At 33.0% G+C, this 21,437-nt stretch overlaps 1 protein-coding gene and 1 long non-coding RNA gene across 2 annotated transcripts; both read left to right on the top strand.

Annotated features, from left to right (window-relative positions):
* Positions 1 to 9,126: 9,126 nt before the first annotated feature.
* On the top strand, positions 9,127 to 18,020 carry LOC120249733 (trans-resveratrol di-O-methyltransferase-like). The gene is made up of 2 exons (XM_039258353.1): positions 9,127 to 10,019; positions 17,718 to 18,020. The coding sequence occupies exons 1-2, from the start codon at positions 9,225 to 9,227 to the stop codon at positions 18,018 to 18,020; spliced, it is 1,098 nt and encodes a 365-aa protein (XP_039114287.1). The 5' UTR covers positions 9,127 to 9,224.
* An 879-nt stretch (positions 18,021 to 18,899) lies between these two features.
* Positions 18,900 to 20,763, top strand: LOC120283340. The gene is made up of 3 exons (XR_005543246.1): positions 18,900 to 19,043; positions 19,670 to 19,745; positions 20,303 to 20,763. It is a non-coding gene; the product is annotated as an uncharacterized LOC120283340 (long non-coding RNA).
* The last annotated feature ends 674 nt before the right edge of the window (positions 20,764 to 21,437 follow it).

The raw sequence follows: 21,437 nt of genomic DNA, 5'->3' as shown, positions 1-21,437 counted from the left end.
ACAAAATTATTAGTTGTATTCTCGATATTTATTTTTATTATTAGTTTAGACTTGTGGGTTTTTAAAAAAATGCATGAAATTATTATTTGTAGTTTTTGTTGACTTGTTTTTTTTTTGTGTAAATATTTGCATGAAATTATTTGTTGTAGACTTGAATGAAATTATTTGTTGTATTTTTTATATTTATTTTAATTATTAGTTTTAGACTTGTGTCTTGTTTAAATATTTGCATGAAATTATTATTTGTAATTTTTGTAGACTTGTTTTTTTTAAATATTTGCATGAAATTTTTTTTGTAGACTTGGACAAAATTATTAGTTGTATTCTTGATATTTATTTTTATTATTAGTTTTAGACTTGTGGGCTTTTAAAAAATGCATGAAATTATTATTTGTAGTTTTTGTAGACTTTTTCTTTTGTAAATATTTGCATGAAATTATTTGTTGTAGACTTGAATGAAATTATTTGTTGTATTCTTGATATTTATTTTAATTATTAGTTTTAGACTTGTGTTTTTTTTTAGATATTTGCATGAAATTATTATTTGTAATTTTTGTAGACTTGTTTTTTTTAAAATATTTGCATGATTTTTTTTTGTTGTAGATTTGAATGAAATTATTAGTTTTATTCTTGATATTTATTTTTATTATTACTTGTATTCTTAGATATTACAACATGGCTTCACAGGGTGGATGCTCTAGAGGAAAAAGCGTTGTTGGATCGGCTTCCACTCCCACACCACCTACTCAAGGAAGCAATCCATTTCAGGATTTTGAGAGCCCAATGGAACAATCGGTACCGGTTGATGTACCCTCACAAACCGGACAAGCAAACAACTCCACAAAAACCACCCTCAAATCTAACATTTTTAAAGCTAATTTTACAAAATTGTATAATAATGATGGCATTGTAACATATGGTAAATGTAATTATTGTGGTTCGAAATTTAAGCATTGTAAGGGTGGAGGATATGACACATTCAACATACACTTGGAGAAGAAGCACCCTTACAAGCCTGGACATACTCGATCACAGTCACAAATTAGATTCACTGTGGATGAAGGTACAGATTCACGATTATCTCTATTTACATTTTTGTAAGTAAATTACAGGGATAAAATTGCGGAGACAATTTCCGTTGAGCGCTTGCCGTTCAACTTTGCTAAACAGTGTCGACTGCAAGAATGCGTCAATGACACACTACAACCGCCATGCAAGAAGGTTTCATAGAGGACAATTCAAAGAACAATATTCAAACAATACAAGAATGTTAGGGAACAACTTCGTGAGTATTTTTTCGTACTTTTAACTCTTTAGTTTTTTTACGTTCCGATGTTTGGACCAATGTTTTTCATGAAAATTCTTTTATGGGTATTACGGCACATTGCGTTGATGACAAGTAGAATATCCAAAAGCGTTTTCTCGCTTTTAAAGTGTTCAACGAGTCTCATACCGCCGATGATATTTATAGACTTATTCGTGGAGTTATCGAAGAATTTGTTTTAATGTTTAAATTTTTTTTGGATTTCTTTTGATAATGCCTCCACTAATACGGCCTCAATTAGACCTCTCGAAGATTTTTTGAGGCCTTCATGTGGTGGCAAATATTTTCACATGAGATGTGTTTTTCATGTTTTAAACTTATGTGTGCAAAGTGGTTTGGAAGAGCTTAAAGAATTTGTACTCCCTGTTCGGGAGGTCATAGCTTATCTGGTAAAAAGCATGACCCTCATGAAACAATGGGCTCACTATTGTAAAGCACAAAACATGAGGGTCAAAAAATTCCCTAAAGATATCAAAACAAGATGGAACTCTACTTATCGGCTTCTTAGTGCAACATTTCCCTATAGGACATTGTTGACTAAGTTTGTTAATGATTCGTTGGTTGGTTTTTGTTTATATGAGTATAAACAGCCATTGAGTTCAACCAAGACCAAGATGTTACCGATTAGGTAAGTGGGTGACCGGTATAAACAAGGTAAGAAAACTACGTGGACTTTGATTCCTCTTACACCCAGGAGGATACGTAGGCAACTTGATTCGACACGTAAACGAATTAAGTGCAAGCCATTTATTTTCAAATTTAGCGTAATTTAAAATTTTATATATTTTCTGAATTTTTAGTAATTAATTGAAATGATGAAGAAAGAAGATGGCCCATTGCATGGGTTTTAGTGAATGCATTGGTATGAGTGTTTTGAGTATTCATAGAAATGGAGACAATCTTTTTCTATTTGTGTCACTCTGTCTGTGTGTATATATTTAATTGATAAATTATATCTCAAAAATAATTAAGTTGAACTGTTGAAGCTGTGACTGTGTCACTGTGTTACTATGCATGTATATTATTGGTGTTTGACTAAAATTCTAATGCATATAATAATAATAATAATAATAATAATAATATTCTAATGTTTGACTAAAATTCTAACGTATGCCGGGTCAGCCGGACTATTCCACACCATGAACACTATCAAACCACACTTTTCACTGCCCAGAAACCTCTCCATAAACTCAGAGAAAGATAAGTATGGCTCTAACCCTAGGAAAAATCCCCACCTTTGCCTTCGATCCCGCTCCCTTGCGTCCAAATTCAGCGTTTTCCTTCGATCCGTTCTCTTCATCCCAGCTCCTCCAAAAGGTTTCATCTCAATCTCATTCCAGATGGCACGCTCCATCAACCGGTCACCTTTGGTGAGGCTGGTAAGGCCGGGACCATATGGACTCTGGATCCCGTAAAAGTGGATGATTTTTGGGATTTAAGAGCTCAAGGTTCGAAAGAAGCATCTTGTCGTGCCGGAGGAAGTCGTCCTCCCCCTCGAGTCACCATGCTCATCCGTTACAAAGCGCCGAGTCGCGACCGGATCCCGGCTTCACAAGCATCAGATCCTCAATGCTCGGTGGGAGTGGAACCCGGCGGGTCCGTCTGATGGGTCCACCGGCGTGTCAGCCAGGCTGGTCAACTCAGGCCGCCGGGTTTGGCTAGTTGTGACCCGAACCAGCAGGGTTAGACGGGCAAACCCGGTTCGCCAAATTCTACACCCCAGCCGGGCCGGGTCTGGGTCCAGTTGCCGGTGAACCGCAACCCGGTGGATCGGGCTCGCCGGGCTGGTTAACCAGCACATGCCCACCACTACTTGTGAATGGGAAATAGATGGATTTAGGGGCGTTTGGATGACTACCATGATTCCCCTTTAGAGAGAATCTTTACTTGCCCATATACATAGATAACCCTCCACCATTACCCCTTGGGGGCAATCACCATTCCCCCATTTTGGAGGAATGAAGGAGGATAAAGGAGGAATGGATGTAAATTACTCATTTTATCCCCCACTAATATATTTATATCGATGTATATATATTTATATAAAGCAATATATTAATATATTAAATAAATATAAATTTATTAATATTAAAATAATTAATATTTAATTATAACAATCATATAATAATTATATTAAGTAAATATTTATTTCAAATATAAAGTCATAAATTTAAACATTAAATTATAATAATTACAACTATTGATATAATTAACATATACTCCCTCCATTCAGATTTAGATGTTGTTTTAGCCCTTTGCACAAGAATTAAAAACAACAATAAAGATTTTATACTTTTACAATAAAAACAAGTTAAATGACCAAACTATCCATTTTCTCGAGACTACAATTATACTTGAATATGATTTTCCTTTTTTAATTTTTCCACCCATTACTCCATCATTGATTTTTTTCTCTTTTCAAAATACTCCAATTGGCATGTTTTACCACCAAATTTTTCATTTTAAAATTTTGAAAATCTATACTTTTCAATGTATAAAATTTTTTCCCACTAAAATTTTAATTTAAAATTATGGATATGTATAATTGCCACCAAAACTTATCCTATAAAATAAAACACTGGCAAGACATCGTTATCATTCAATGGATTTACATAAAAATAGATTTAAATATAGATGGAGATAGGCCACAAAGGCAAGTACAAATTCAATTGCCATATCTTAATATTGATGCTACTATTATTATCAACCTCAATCTTAGTCCAAGTTCTTCAATATTTGAGATAACTTCATCAAATTATTTACGATTCGACTTGAACTGAGTACCATGTGAAGAAACAGTAGAAGATTATAGTCCTATAAATTTAAATTTGAATGGCTCAGATGCACTTGATGAAGTAACTTCAAATATGGCAATAAGATTGCATCAAGAAACAAACTCGGACATTGGTAAGTATGTTAACTGCCTTTTCATTTTATTTTAAAAAATACTAATATGCTAGTGTAAACAAAGATAAAAAAAAGAAGTATTTATTTAAATTTAAAATTTTCTTTATGAATAAATTAACCTAAAATTTTACTAGTTTGCTAGTGTAAACAAAGTCATTATGATAAAAACTATAATTGAGAGATAAGTCAATCTGTTATCAAATAAAAAAAGAGATTTATTTAAATCAAAATAGTTATTTATGGATAAATTATGGTAATTTATCCATAAATAACTATTTTGATTTAAATAAATCTCTCTTTTTTTAATTTATCTTATGGAGAGAGAGAGAGTATGTAAGATGAAAATAATATAGTTTTATTTAAATGATATGATCCGAGTTTTATTTAAATTAAAACTAGTTTGCATGGTACAAGATAAAAATAAAGTTTTATTTACTATTGTAGGATTGAAAAGCTTATTGTTTATTTATTTTATTTAATTTTATGAATATCCTTATTTTTAAAAAAATTTCTAATAGAAGGAAGTAACAATGACAATCAGACTATGGAACTGCCACAATCACAAAGTCATACAAGTGAAAAGATGAGTTTGAGTAATGAGCAATGCAGAACTATATATGATATGCTTTTAAAGAAAGGCATTGATGGAAAGTTGGAAAGAGGGGTGACAACTATTGTAGCATCCTATTCTCTGTTTCTATACATACTGTTCAAGGCATTTGGAAGCAATCAAAAAGCTATGGCAGTATATCTCATAGAAAAACATAAAGTTGTGGTCGCAAAATAATTCAAATTTACTTGACTAGATTGCAAGAGATCCCTTTACATAAACGAACAACCCTTCAATATTTATCATGTGCCATGAAAGTAAGCAAGACAAGATTGTTTCACCTTCTGAAATCAGGAGCGATACATCGGCATTCAAATGCTATAAAACCTTTCCTCAAGGAAGAAAATAAAATATCTAGACTACAATTTTGCATATCAATGATTAAGGAAAGTTGCATGCCACATGATCCAACTTTTAAAGGAATGTATAATGTTATTCATATTGATGAGAAATGGTTCTATATGACAAAAATATCTGAAAATTACTACTTGCTACCTGATGAAGAAGATCCACCATGTAGCTATAAAAGCAAAAATTTTATTGGAAAAGTCATGTTTTTAGTTACTATAGCTTCGCCAAGGTTTGATTCACAAGGTTCTGAACTTTTCTCAAGGAAAATTGGTATATTTCCTTTATAAAAAAGAGGCAGCTAAAAGGGGTAGTGTTAATAGACCAACATGCACATTGGAGACTAAACCGATAACTTAGTGAATAGAGAAGTTGTAAGATGTTACTTTATTGAGAAAGTATTGCCCGCCATCAAGGGAAAATGGCCAAGAGAGGATCTAAGGAATTCAATATTCATTAAACAAGACAATGCAAGACCCCATATCAATCATGATGATGATGTGTTTCTCCAAGCTGCTGCACAAGATGGTCTTCATATTCATTTGATGAGTCAACCAGCAAACTCTCCAGATTTGAATGTGTTAGATCTTGGGTTTTTTAGTGCTATTCAATCCTTACAATATAAGGAGTCACCTAAATCGGTTGATGAACTTATTGATGATGTTATGAAGTCATTCGATGCTTTTCCTACATTGAAGTCTAACAGTATATTTCTTACATTGCAATTGTGTATGATTGAAATCATGAGAGCAAGGAGATCCCATAAATATAAAATTCCACATATGAAGAAGGCAATGTTAGAACATGAAGGAAATCTTCCTACTCAATTGAAATGCCATTTTGCATTGGTAGAAGAAGTTCTCAATTATTTAATTTAAATGTAGAAGGATTATCTTGTACAACATTGCAAAATAAACTTTTTTTTAAATGATGATCTTGTTCTTGCATCAGAATGACTTGTACAGCTAATGTTTTCAATTGTTCAATATAAATCCGCAAGTCATTTTATAAAATATTTCATTTTCATCCATAAAACAAAATGCGTAAGAAGATATGGACTTAACATATTATCATATTCAAGATTGTAGACAAATAACGTATATATTTATCAACATAAATTAAAATGAAAATACACTAAACAATCCATTGAGACATAAATAAGAGATGATTTATTTCCGGATAATTTGATTTATTTTTCCAAATAATCCTTAACTACTATTTTGATTATTTGGAAATAATTTAAAACATCAACAAACTCAAAATCTAATTTTAACAACAAAAGCAATCACTAAAAAAGGGTGTTACTCAATAAAAGTTTGGAAGATAAACTTTTAACATGACCTTAACAACTTCTTGCAATTCTTTCTCCTCAAAAACTTTTTCTCCTTCATCAGGGAATTTGTTCAAGTCAAATTGAAGATTTGCTGGTACATTCAAGTTGAAACTTCGTACATCTTCTTTTTCTTCTACAATAACATTTTCCTCCAAAGCTTCTTCTTCTTCTTCTTCAGAGGATTTGTTCAAGTGAAATCCAAGATCTGCTAATACGTTTATGTCAAAACATGGTGTATCTCTATTTTCTTCTTTGGTAGACATTGTATCAAAATCAAATGAAGGTTTAGATCCCACAACTATGGAACATGGAGTCTTTACATCTTTTTATTTTCTTTGTTGGTCTTTAATTTAAAACTAAGTTTATAAAATTATTTAGTGGATTTCATTAATAGATTTTGGAAATTGAATTTTTTTTATTAAATAAGGGTATCGTTGGAAAAAAAAGAAATTTTATTTTGGTAACATAAAACGACATGTATTTTGGAATTTTTTTTTACTTCCTAAAAACGACATTTAATTCGGAATGGAGGGAGTATTATTTAATTTAGATATTTAACCCTTATAATTATAGTTAAATGACATTTTTATCTCTAGTAATATATTTGATTGGATAAAATAAGTAATTTAAATAATTAATTATAATAATTAAAATTTATTTATAATATTCTATAAACAATAAAATTTGTGTTTTTATATTAAGGCATAAAAGTAATTTTACTTCATATTTTTTCATTACTTTTCCAATTTCTAAAAAATTACTCCCACCATTCCTAAATACATGTAGTTTAAGGATGCTGCACAAGAATTAAGGATAGCATTAAATTATCTAAACTTTAACATAAAAAACAATCAAATTACTAAACTATCCTTCTCTTGAAACCATATATTTTTCTTGGGACTATAGATATTACTCTATTCATTTATAAAACTTAGAAAATTGAAGATAGATAAAATTGAAATAAAATAAATAAATATTGCCTTGATATTGTAAAACGACAACTATTTTGGAACAAAATTTTTTTTCTTAAAACGATGTATATTTTGGAATTGAAGGAGTATTTTTTTTACTTTTCCTATTCCTAATAAGTTATTTTTCCACCCAAACACTTTTTTTTATTTTCATTCTCCTTCATCATTACTCCATTCCCCTTATTATCATTACGGTAAGTCAAGCACTCTTAGTTTTTCTAGTGTTTTGGGCGTAAAACCACATACACTCAAAATTGAGTTTTAGGCATGATTTGACCAATCATGGATGTGCTAATTCAGGTCCAAGATGTTGTCTACTGAACCACTCTAAAGTTTTTATTTTTATTTTTATTTTAACGAATCACATTAAAGTTTAAATCATTCTTTTTATTTTTATTTTTATTTTTTGTTCATCATTGCATTTCTAAAATTAATTATATTATTCTCGTTTATAACGAATTAAAAAACATTTCCTCCACTCTCCTTTTCTTCTTTTTCTCTTTCGGTTCTTTTTTCTTATGGAAAAAATATTTATGAAAATTTATGTTTTGGCTCAAATTCAATAAATCAATTTATATATATAGTACAATATTTTTTTTTTGCTAAAAATCTATTGTTTGGCTATTTTTTTTTTTTACAAAAGCGATAAGCGCCACTTCTCAAAAGGATTGTCAAAAAGTTAGACATGCATGATGGAGCACTAGTTATAGTTGTTTAATAAACCCCTAGAGATTTATCATGTGGGGTGGACTAATATATAGGGTAATGATAGCCTAACACGTACACCTACAATGATATATCAGGGACTACAATCCCGCAATTGTAAATCACTCCTGTCTTGCAACTTTAAATGGGATAATACGTTTCATCCCATAGAAGACTTGGTGAACCATGAGTGAATAGTAATTTTACAATATTTCTATAATATTGCACAATATAAGGACACAGGGGATTTGAGTTGCAACACACACCCACAATTCAAATGACTTATTACAAAACCATCTAGTGGTTATCTTTTCTTTACAAACTACATGTCATCTAGAAAAATAATAATTTCCAAGAAAAATTATTTTTAAAATTTTATTGTTTAGCCCTTGACATTTTATAAATTGTATTATATGGTAACAATTTTTTTTTACAAAAAAATTATTGGTCAACCATTCATTTTTTATAAACTAGTATATATATTATACAAAACATACATTTTTGGAAAAAAAAATTTATGAAATCTATAATTTGACTTATTCACTTTTTACTTTTCCTTTAATAAAATCCGTCGTCCCCACAACAAATCTTCCCTACATTTATGAAAATATATATCTAATATTTAAATATATTTAGGGGATGTGGATAATAAAAAATATTTAATAATATATATATATATTAAAAATTTATTATAATATTATATTATAATTTTAATATATATATTTCTTTTTAAGAATATGGCGTTATTCTAAAACACTAAACACTACTCAACCATATTTGAAAAACGGGAATTCCCTCGACCTCACCCGCCATAAGAGTTAAAGACAATAATTTGTAAAATAATTTGTATATAAAACAATATATTATTTGGTGATATTTCGTGTTACCAGGTGATGTGTCTACATAAGAACCAACAGGACTTATTATTTTATATATCCATTATCCAACAATTTACACAATATCTTGATAGTCCTCAACATCCAAATCTCCATCTTCAGTCAACAGTGATCAACTGATCATCCATCCATGGAGGTAGATAGTCCACTTCATGATTTCTCCAAAGCAAGAACACAAGTATGGAAACACATGCTCGTCTTCATGGACTCGATGTGTCTCAGGTGCGCCATCGAGCTCGGCGTGCCAGACGCTATCCACAACCACGACGGTCCCATGACACTCTCCGAGCTCGTCCAAGCACTACCCATGGCCACAACTCGAGCTCCATTTCTCCGGCGCATCATGCGTGTTCTCGTAAACTCTGGTTTCTTTTCCATTAAAGGAAATGAATCAGATGGTAGTAATGAAGAGGAGGTGTACTATGACTTGACTGCCACCTCTAAACTGCTCGTCACTGGAAGCACAACCTCTTTAGCACCTCTTGTTCTTTTTGTAACAGGAATGGAAGTAGCTATGGCTGGGCATGCCATGACTACGTGGATCAAAGCTAGTGATGATGATGATAAGAATGAGACGCCATTTCATGTGGCTCATGGTGGGAAAAGTGTGTTTGAGTTTGCAAGTGAGAGGCCTGAGTTCAATGCTTTGTTGAATGAGGGCATGGCTTGTGATAACAGAGTGTTTATAGGGGAAGTGGTGAAGAACTGGGGTGATGTGCTCTTTGGTGGTCTCCAGTCACTTGTGGATGTGGGTGGTGGCACTGGACTCACTGCCACTGTGATAGCGGGAGCGTTCCCGAAGATGAAGTGCTCAGTTCTTGAACTGGATCATGTGGTGGATGTGCAACCGGAGAATGAATTGGTCGAGTTTGTGAGGGGTGATATGTTTGTTCAGATCCCTCAAGCAGATGCTTTTCTACTCGAGGTATGTCTTCTTGTTTTCTTTTTTCCATCTATTAATATATTGGAAAGTGGGCTAGTAAAAGATATAAATCCCTCCCAAGTCCTAAGTACGTTGTTGGTAGAATGGGCATTTTAATAATTTTGTATATTTAAAAACTAAATAAACTTGCATATCCGAGTTGTTACCTCTAATAATGTCACTCGTACTAAATGGTAACTTGACACACAGGTGATAATGAAATTAGGATAATAAAAAAACTAGAGTTAATTCTTGAATAATGAGAATACTGAGATTTTCATTTAATTCTTAAATATGAAAGTTATGGTTAACTTAAAAAGAAAAACGAGAAGAAATTAAAAGTACCAAAGGAAGAACTAGTCTAAATTTTACAATATTTTTTTTTATAAATATTTATATAAAATAAATGTGATTATGCGGGTAAATATCTTGAGTGGATACTGTTTTAAAGTCATTTTTTATTTGAGCAATGAACTGCAATTTATATTATTTTGGTCACCAATTTTAATTTCCGTTCACCGAAAGAAGGGTATCAAGGAGATTTCTGAAAGAATTGATTACATGTATACAAGATTTGCCACACCAACAACCAGACATGACATATATATCATCAAAGAGATCCATGTGACAACTCTTACTGACATGGCACATGCTGTGTTAACCTAGAGAACTGGTAAATAAGAGTGCCATATGCCTCTCTTTGGTGACGTACGTGTTATGTCTTCATATGCAGATAATACGACAAACTAGTATTGGCATGGCAAATCCGGCATACATGTCATCAAATTCTCCCAAGAACCCCATTAGTACCCTCCCGGTGACACAAATTTAAGTTATGTGAAAAAAATGATACAAATTAAAGTTCAATATTTGAAATGAAAAATTACCCTAGTATGGTACCCACCCAAAAACTTTACCCCTGATTATACATTTTAAAACTAATGGTCTAATTATTTACACAATCTTCTATATGCATGAGTAATCATGAGTACCCCGGATATTTAAAAAATGAAATTCAAATATGACATTTTAAACTTTTTATTCATGACTAGGATTTTGTAAACAAGTGGAAGTAGTTTTTTTTAACAGGCCAGTCAACTATAGCCATTTTTCACTTTAATGACCAAACTTCAATTTCCATTAAAGTGGTCCTTTATTTTTAATTTGATTGCACCTTGAAATCACCCAATAGATTCTAAAAAGTTTACGGAGAGTAATTGTATATTTCATTGAAGAAGCTTAGTACAATAATACATTTTATACAAAAAAGTTGTAGTTTATCTATTGAAATATAATGCTATCTAAAATAAATTATATATACAAAATCACAAAAAAACAATCAAATATTCTATTCCTTAAAACTCCCCCTAAAGTTGGTGCATGAAGATCCTAAGCTCCCAACTTGCCCTAAAGAAAATGGAACTGCTGATGGCCCAATGCTTTAGTGAAATGTTTGCCAATTGTATTTTGAATGACATGAAGCATGATGATGTGACCTTCCTGTAATTCATCATGAATGAAATGGTAGTCAATCTCAACATGTTTCTTTCACTCATGAAAGACAGGGTTCACCATGATGTCAAGAGGCGCTTGATTGTTACAGTGTAGCACAGTCGAGTTAGTATGAACAATTTCAAGAGCTACAAGAAAAAATCACAACCATATCAGTTCATTAGTTCTCATGCCAATCGATCTATATTTTGCTTCAGCTAAAGACCACAATACTACACTTTGCTTATATGTTTTCCATGAAACCAAAGTATTTCCAAGCATAATTAAATACTCAGTAGTCGATTGTCATGTGAGTGTGAAACTGGCCCAATTCAAGTCATGATAGGCTCACAATCATAGATCACTAATAGCTCATAGGAAAATGCCTTAACCCGGCCAACCCTTCAAATAACGAACTACTCTAATAGCCGCATCCATATGTTCCTGCCTAGGTCTCTAAGAAGATCTTTAAGAATACTGTGTCAAGATATGATCAATAACATAAGAAATATCTAGACGTATGATCATGAGGTAAACCAGACAAAGCTGGTAATGCTTCTCAATAGGAAAATCAATGGGTCGGCCTTTATGGAACCCCACACTTGGCAATGATGTCAAGCGTACTTCCTCTAACAAAATGTTAGCCCATTAGAACTCCTTGCTACCTCAATCTGAAGAAAATACTTGAGTTACTCGAGATGCTTGATGTGAAAACATCGATCTTGATAGCATTTGGATTGTATGTATAACACCTCATTATTACCTCCAAGTATTAAGTCGCCCACATACACAAGAATACTGAGAAAAACATCACCTTGATGGTAGGTGAAGAACGAGTAATCCGTGTGAGACTGTTTAAAACCACAATCTCTCAAAGCAGCCTTGCGAACCAACTACTTGGCTTCTGATTATCTCAAATCAGTTTCATTCAAAACATTTGGTTTGGACATCACCACAACTTCATTCCCATGTGAACTAGCATCGTGTGTCTCAACCACTGCCGCTGTGTAGGCTACAAAGTCCTACAACCATCTCGGTGTTCTCGTAGCCCGTCTTACACGCTTGACACTTTGTGAGTCAACTTCTCTTGTCACAATCGCTCCATCACTTCCCTTCTCCTTATGCCCATCATCAATGCTGCAAGTCTCTCCAACCAAGGTCTCGTCATTATTCATGTGATGTGATTCCTCCAAACACCGAACATCATCATTAAAAACATGCCCTCCTTGATTATTCTCGCTCAACTTCTTGAAAAGGAAAAATCAAATCTTCAAATATCACATTTCTTGTTACAAATATCTCCTTTGATTCCATATCATAAATGTGTCACCCTTTATACCATAAGGATAGCTAACGAGTGTATACATCTCCTTCCTCTTGGCCCAAATTTATTTTTCTCATTAAGTTGTTTCAGGTATAGCACAAACATTCAAAAACTAACACATGATGATAAGATGGCTTCTCTCAATGCAACACCTCATGTTGCGACTTTCCAGTAAGTCTTGTGGTAGGTGTTTTATTAATAAGGTGTATCGTAATTACCATACACTTGCCCCAAAACTCAATTAGCAAACCTACTTGAAAACAAAAGACTTTGCTACATCAGTAATATGCCTATGTTTTCTTTTGACTATACCAGTTGCAACTAGTTTAATGATCCATCCATTCCTACTTATAAAACTCCAACATTAGTCATGACTTAAATTTTTGGTCCAACATTATCACTATTATTAAAACTGAATCGTGTTTATTTTACATGATAACAAACATCAAAGATTTTCTAGAAGAAGTCATCAACAATAGCAAGAATTTTAAGATGCTTCTTTAATCCTTGTCCCACTCGTTAATGCCATGTGTGGTGCTGCTGATTTAAGATAATAGACCCCTTTATGAAGCTCACTCTCTCCAATATGGCTCGTAATGTCCGGTCTTGAATCAATCACATATTATCACAAAACATCACATAACAATCAGAATTAGTAATCAACTGACAAATAAAATTTAGGCTACAAGTTAACTCGGGCACATAAAAAACATTTTGTATAGTAATATCCTTTCCCAAGATCACCTGCTCGATCTTGGTCGTGAAGGTCTAGGTTCCATTGGGAAATTCAAAAAGTACCAGTGTACAATCCACCACATCCAACATGATTTCTAGAAAGCCCGCCATGTGGTTAGATGCACTAATTTCTATTATCCAAGTATAATGACTTTTTCTATTTGGAAAGTTTCTCACTGCCCTCTTAGGGATGGCTCGAGCAAAGTCAAAAGCCACTAAAACTTCTCATTCATGAGCCTGAAAGTGATGTCTTGCCTTGATCCTCCCTCATTTGTCTGGGTGTATGATGCTCGTGCCACTGTTGGTGATTACGTTGGCCATATCCCCTTGTGTCGCCCACAACCTTGGGTCTGGCGGCAACTGCCCCATCAGAATAGGTAGCCAATAATCTCACAGCAGCTTCCTATATTGTGATGGACCTTATTGCAGTGAGAGGAAATGATTTTTGCTATTGGGTTGATCATTGCTCATTGTTTTTATCTTTTGATTTTGAGCAACAAAAGCCATATGCTCCATCTTCTTGACTTGTCTCTTTGCCACCTCTCGGTGCTTTTTTTCTCTAACAAATATCTGGTATACTCAACTCAAAGATGGAGGGGGTTCCATCCCTAGTAATTGTGATTAAATCCTCGCAAAAATAGAATCTTCCAATTTCATGAGAAATTAGTAGGTCTTCTCCTCTTCTCTTTCCTTCGAGAAAGCCTGTATTACTCCACAAGTACATGATGAGGTTTTCAAAATACTATAAAGTTCATCTGACATGCCCTTCAATTTAGTGTAGTATGTCATTCCATGATACCCTTCTATTTTAATGAACTAATCTTAGTTTTGAGTTGATAAATTCTTGGTGCATAACTCACACCAAATTGTTCCTTCAAATCATCCCAAATCTTCTTCGCCGTCTCTGTGTAGGTAATGCTTAATTGCAATGCCTTGTCAATGGAGTTGAAGATCCATGAGATCAAGATGGAGTTATAAGGCTCATAGAGACTCACTTCCTGTGAGGCCTCCTTGGGTCATGATATAGACCCGTCAATAAAGAAGAGTTTGTTATTAGCCCTAAACACATTCTGCATGGCCTTCTCACACATATCATTATTTCTTCTATTAACAAACACGACATAAGGAGAGCACCTGGACAATCTGATAGATGTGAGGAAGATACAGTGTGGAAGATTACATCGACTTGGCCCCAAGAATAGTGACCTTGCTTGACTCAGTGTTTTGGTTTATTCTTCAACAAAAAAAAGATGCATATCAATATCGAAGATTGATAACTGCTATTGTACCATGAAAATATTTGTGGAGACAAATTGTATATTTCATTGAAGAAGAAGCTTGGCACAATAATACATCATATATGGAATTGTTGTGATTTATCAACCAAAAATATAATGCTACCTATAACAGACTACCTAAAATAGAACATACACCAAATCATACAAAAACAATCTTTTACGTAATCAAATATTCTATTCCTTAATAGATTTTAGACTCAATTTTCGATGCATCACTGACCTTCCACGCCACCTGAAGGAAGCCACTTCACTCAAATGAAGCCACGTTACCATCCTTCCTTCATCCCTCCTTTGCCCTTCTTCCCCCATTTTCATTTAAAGACCTTCTTCCTTTGTCTCTATTCCGGAGAGGCAACAATCCCTAAAACATGTTAGGAAACCAATAAATATGCCAAAAGAAGTTTCTTAAAACCATTGATTTACTATAAAAATCATTATGTAGTACTAAGCACAAAGCCAATAAAAATAAATAGGTTTACCTGTTCAACTCCAACCCTACTAGGAAGCTAACTTCAACAAATGTGGCTAAAAGACTTCTAGTACAACATCCTTTCCAGTCACTGCATACTCACAAAAGCCAAGAGAAAAATGATGTCTCAAACATGTTTCTCTATCTACGAAGAAATAATTAGTAATATGCCCCATCATTGTTAACACATTGAGTCAGCCAAAGATTTAGGTTTTCATTTTCCAGGGCTCATTAGTTATATTGAAAATATAGAGGCCATCAAACCTTTGGGCTATTTGCATCATCTGATGTGTGGTAAAACTGATAAACTTTCAAAAACATGTCAACACAATTAGAAATAAATTCAATGTTTAGATAAGCAGCTTTTATCGTGTAGTAGAACTTAAGGTCTTGGAACCTTCCTAAAATGAAGAAAGAGAAAGAAGGTGGTCTTTAGAATGAAGAAAGAGAAAGGAGGAAAAGGGGAATTGATGAGTGTACAATACTCATATATTTCATATCAATTTGTGCATTCAATTGGCATGTATTAGAATCATATCATGGAATTCGATGCAAAATACAGTGTGTTTTCTATTAAACAGGCTTAAGGCAGTGCTTAAAGATGAGTGAGAGCAAAAGGAAGTATTCTAAACCCAAAATAATGAGTTTGGAGCTCTCTTGGCATCACTGTATTAAGGACAAGGCAAACAGGGTGGCTTACGGGCACCTTATAGCCAGCCTTACGGTCGTAAATCAAATTCGGAGAATCTTGTAGGCATGCTTATGCCCGTAAGAAGGATTCAGAGCTAATTTAGAAAATCTTACGGGCAAGGCTTACACCTATATAGATGTCCGTAAGGACCATCTAGAGAGGCTTACGATCATAGCATACGATCATAAGGTGTAGAACAATGAAGTTTACAGTCCAACATCTACGGCCGTAAGCTGGACCGCAACACAAACGTACAACCTTACAGACAGGGCTTATGGCAGGTAGTAAGTAGCCCCGTAAGGCTTGCGGCAATCTTCTCCAGCTCCCTTACGGCTTAGCCTTTATGCCCATAAGTAGTCGGGTATAAATAGAACTTATGAGGATTTTTAGGGTATCTTCTATTCTATCTTTCTATTTTTTTGAGGGCAATTCTTGGAGTCAAGGTTGAGGAAGAAAAGGGCTGAATCTCTAGCACTTTAGGAGCGATTTGGAGAGGGATTTGGTCCTACATTCAAGGGAGTTGAAGATCGTAGCCGTCGAGCTCATCTTGATGGCCTACGTGGAAGTTTCTTCGGTGACTCTTCATCCTAGGGATTGAAAAGGGGTTTTCACGGATCTCATGTTTTCCTCTATTCTTTGTATCTTGAATGCTTGCCTTCCATTAATGGAGGGCTAATTTGTAGATGTTTGGGCATAGTTGAAATCTAGGGTTTATTTTCTTCACTTTGGTTGTTGGATCTTTGATGTTTTAATTGATTCCTTATTTGCAATCATATCTATTTGAGTCTAATTGTGTGAATGAATGTTGATTGCTAACAAGGCGAAAGCTCTAGCTATCATACCTTGTATTGCTACGTGACGAGAAGAAATTCACACCTAGCATAAACTTGCTAGAATTTGAGAGGATAATGGGTATACCTATGGTTAGGGTATCTTTGTTTCCCACAATCCTTTCGAGTGGATTGATGATAATTTTCAAGCTCTTTGTAATCATGTGCAGCAGATTTTAGGAGAAATCACATTTTTGCTCTGTATTTGGATTAGGCATAGTCTCTCTTCAGGGGAGATTATCTACTTAAGAGATTATCAGGGATGCTAACATGGAGAGTTATTGTTGACGTGGCATCTTATGGGCCAATGACGTGTAGGATCAGTGATATGTCACAAACGTGATGAGTAAGCTTTTCATGTAACCACATCAATAAAGTGGTATAGGGTTAGACAAAAAAGGTAACCATGGGTAATTGAAATATATTTTTTAAAGCTCAAATTTTTATTGTTATGTTATTACTGTTTTAGTATAATATACTTAAATAAGTTGGACAATTTAACAAATAAGTAACAAGCATTTTGAATGTTATGATTTACACAAAACATATTCTTAGGTTGGAAAATATATATTTCTTATAATTAAAATTATAAAAGAGATATTGTGTTTTATCATCCATTTTTGCATTTAAAAAAATAAAAATAAATAAATATAATTAGAACAACCCATTATAGTCAACATAGTAATAGAATTATGGTCCTAATTCTAGTTAGATGAAAGATTTAATATTTTTAACGAAATCAATTTTTCTGATCATAGTTAAGGCAAATGGTTGTTGAATCATAACTATCAAGTATGGAGTAAATATCATTTATTACTTTTAGTGTTATTGTATAATTCATGGAACAAAATTTTATATTGCAGTGGGTCTTACATGATTGGAGCGACAAAGATTGTGTAAAGATATTGAGAAATTGTAAAAAATCATTCTCTTGTGAAAAGAATAAGGGAAAGGTGATTATCATTGATGCAATAGTGCAACCTAACTCAAATGATCTCGATACTATACAGGCGCATTATCTTTTCGACACATATATGTTGGCAATGTGTCCTGGGAAAGAGAGAAATGCAATGGAGTGGAAGGCAATATTCAATGAAGTAGGCTTTTCAGGGTTTAAGATAGTAGGTGAATTAGGTATTCACTCTATCATTGAAGTCTATCATTGATTATGTTTCGTAAAGTTTTAGTGTTGTATTCAAATAAACTTTATGTTTGTGATTCACCTATCGATGAAGTTTATCATTTATTATCTTTTATTAAATTTTTATTTTTGCATTCATAATGATATTATATTTTGTAAACCACTGCAATGGATTATTTTATGAATGTATAAATGCAAAATAATCATCGTAGTTAAATGAAGTTGTTCATTATGAAGTTTATTAAAATAAAAACCTTTATTAATATGTATATATATATATATATATATTGCATATGTGCCATTTCATTTACTTGCCATGGTTCATAGCATGTCATATGCCGTTTGAGATTTATTTATTTTATAATTGTTAGATGACATGACATTCACTATGATGAAATTTGACATATCATCAACCATATACATATAATATATATATATATATATATATATATATAAAGTACATGGCAACTAATAATATATTATAAAATTCCACTTTAATCCACCACATCAATAATTATAGATGTTAAAAAAATATGTATGTCACAACATACACTACAAATAAAATGCCAAATTGGCACTAAAATAAGCTAAAAAACCTTGCCAAACTAACTTTGGCACCGTATTTAGTCTGGGTTTTTTTATCATACCTATCACATTTGTGATATTTAGCTCTAGTGCAGACTCGGGTTAGGTGTGTCTTTATAGCATTGTAAATTCTTTTTTTTTTAAATTCTATCATAGTGCCCTTGAGGCATGGTTGGATTGGCTCATGTGTAATATTTTTTGAGTGATGCCTTGTGTTTTATTTGAGGTTAAGGTAGCATGAAAATACTCCATTTCACCGAAACATTTCGTTTAAGATTTTAATCAAACTAAACATAATGCTTAAGTTATCTCCTTTAAAATCTTATCCATTCTTCTTCCTTCTCATCCACTTATTTTTCCAAACCTATTCTTCATCTTCTTCTTTATCTATTCTCTTCTTCTTCTTCTCCAAATCAAAGCTAAGGCTTCAAGGCTTTGTTTTCACTAGTTTGCAAACTTTTGGGTAAGGAATTTTTTTCTCTTCTAATTCCTTGGATGTGACTTAATTTACGTGAAATATTTTGAGTTGTCTGGATGCTCTTTAATTAGGTTTTAAGGTGTATTGTAATCTTTATTGGTTGTATGACTTGTTTTCAATTTGAAATTCGATCCTTTATATGCATGGAACAAATTTCTTTCTTGGGTTTTGTGTGTCGTGTTTAAGGATTGTATTTGGGTGATTTTATAACCCCGCGAGAAAAGAATTTCTCCCTTGCAAGATAGGAGGTTAAAGAGCTGTATTAATAGCTTCTTTAAGTCTGAGCTCTTTAGGAATGACCAGTATGCTTTAAATGATAATCCTTCTTGTTCTTCTTCGAAATGTGTAGAGAAATGGTGTAACTATCATGCTATGGCTTATGTTTTAGCAAGAGTTATTATAGCTAAGATGTTGGTTACTGCAACACCAGTGGAAATGTGTCTTTTGGGTTAATTCGTGTGTTTTCTTGTGCCCTTTTTGTAAGCTAGGTTGAGTTAGATCAAGTTTGGAGATATCATGCATGGCATTTGAGGTCTTCAATGCATGATTTACGCTTTATTTAGCTGAAGCCTAATTCTCTTCTCTCTTTTATTTGAATTATTGTTGTACAGGTGGCAAAACTTCAGCTAAAGGAAAAGGTGTGGTGGAGGATTAGAGGAAACTCAAAACCCCAGCATTGTTAATGTTGTGAGTGGGATTCCTACTTTGTTTTCCATAGTCTAAATTGGATTTGATGCTTTATAAATGTTTTGTATGTGTATATATAGATATAAGATTTCATAACTAATAATCTATGTTTTCCTGTTTGCCACTATAATAGGTTAATAACTCACTTCGATTTGGTATTCTTGTATTTCAATAGTTTGCTTAATATCTTCTTTTAAAACTATCAGTGTTTATGCCGGAGAAGTTGTTTTGAAAGCGTTGATGTAATTATTTCAAAAAGGCTTTGACACCATGTTGTTTTGATATTTCAATTTAAATGAGATTCTCAAGTCTATGGTGTCTATTTTTGATAATATGAATTGAATGGTTTCTATAGTCAGGCTATTTTCTATATTGAGCTTGCCTAGTTTCCATGCTTAATTTATACTTGCTATTTGACTTGATTTGATATCTATTGAAATTGTGGTATGGAACTTTGATGACTATGAAGATTATATTCTTTCAAATGTACTATACATGTTTTTTATGCATTATATTTTAGTGTTGATGGCGGTGAGTTTGTTCTTGACATACTACAGTGGGAGTCTACCCATAAACTGCCTAATCTGGAGGTGACATGGATGACCACGAGTATGTTTTCTTCATGGCCTAGTGTGGAGATTTTATGATAGATAGGAGGGGAATCTCCTAATGTTGTGTCACTATGCTCACCACATAATGGATTCAAGCTAAGACCAAGTTGGGTCATATTTTATTAAGTCAAAACAAGGCCTTGGTTGACCCAAAACTATGCCATGACATTAGCTAGTTTGGGATAGTTTTCGACAGACCCAAATCTTTTACAAATTTGTATGCATATGCAGTAAGTACTTATCAACTACATATGTTTGTTCAGATGCTATTTATTAGGTTTTGAATTGATTTTTATAAATGTGTACCATATTTGTCAAATTGTACTTTATCGATATTAGTATGCTTGACTTTCCATTCACAAAGATGGTATACTAAACGCTTTATATGAAATTTGAGTTTTTTTTTTTAACTATTTTTTGTTGAAATTCTGTTGGTCCCTCTAGAAAACCTAGGGTTTTGTATCATTTGGAAAAATATTACTTGTACTAACATTTATTTGAATTGGTATTGGTTTCAGGCATAAATCTCACATGTGAGCCCAAATGGTGTTTTGGTTAAGTATGACTTTCAAGATATTCTATTACAAAATATTTTCTTTACATTACATTTTGATCCTTTTATTTTGATTTAAAAACTTGTGCATGCGATATATTAGCATATTTTCATTTTGCTAATCTGTTTTAGACTATGATACCCACTCATTGAGTAATTATGTTACCCACTCCTCCTTTTATATCTCCTTAGATCCTTAGGTTGTGTAGTGTGAGAGGTGAGGCACGATGGCAGACAATTGCATTAGCTCCTAGACCTGTTCTTAGATTTGTTTGGTACCAAGGTAGTTTTAGTTTTTGCATATTGTGAATATTATCTTTGTTATATAAACTAGATCCACAATATTGTTAAATGTGATGCTATTTACTTAATATGAATCTTGCGTATCTGCAAGTACATGGATCGTAAGAAGTAGTAAAGTGTACCTAAAAGGATCGGGTAGTTGAATCCATAGAGATTGGGAATCACTTAGTATCAATTGCCCTTCTAATATCTAACCGGATTAAAGATTGGGGAAAGTTCTAATCT

This window comes from Dioscorea cayenensis, chromosome 3 (assembly GCF_009730915.1).
Source record: "Dioscorea cayenensis subsp. rotundata cultivar TDr96_F1 chromosome 3, TDr96_F1_v2_PseudoChromosome.rev07_lg8_w22 25.fasta, whole genome shotgun sequence".
Lineage (NCBI taxonomy): Eukaryota > Viridiplantae > Streptophyta > Magnoliopsida > Dioscoreales > Dioscoreaceae > Dioscorea > Dioscorea cayenensis.
This window is presented reverse-complemented; position numbering and strand designations above follow the sequence as displayed.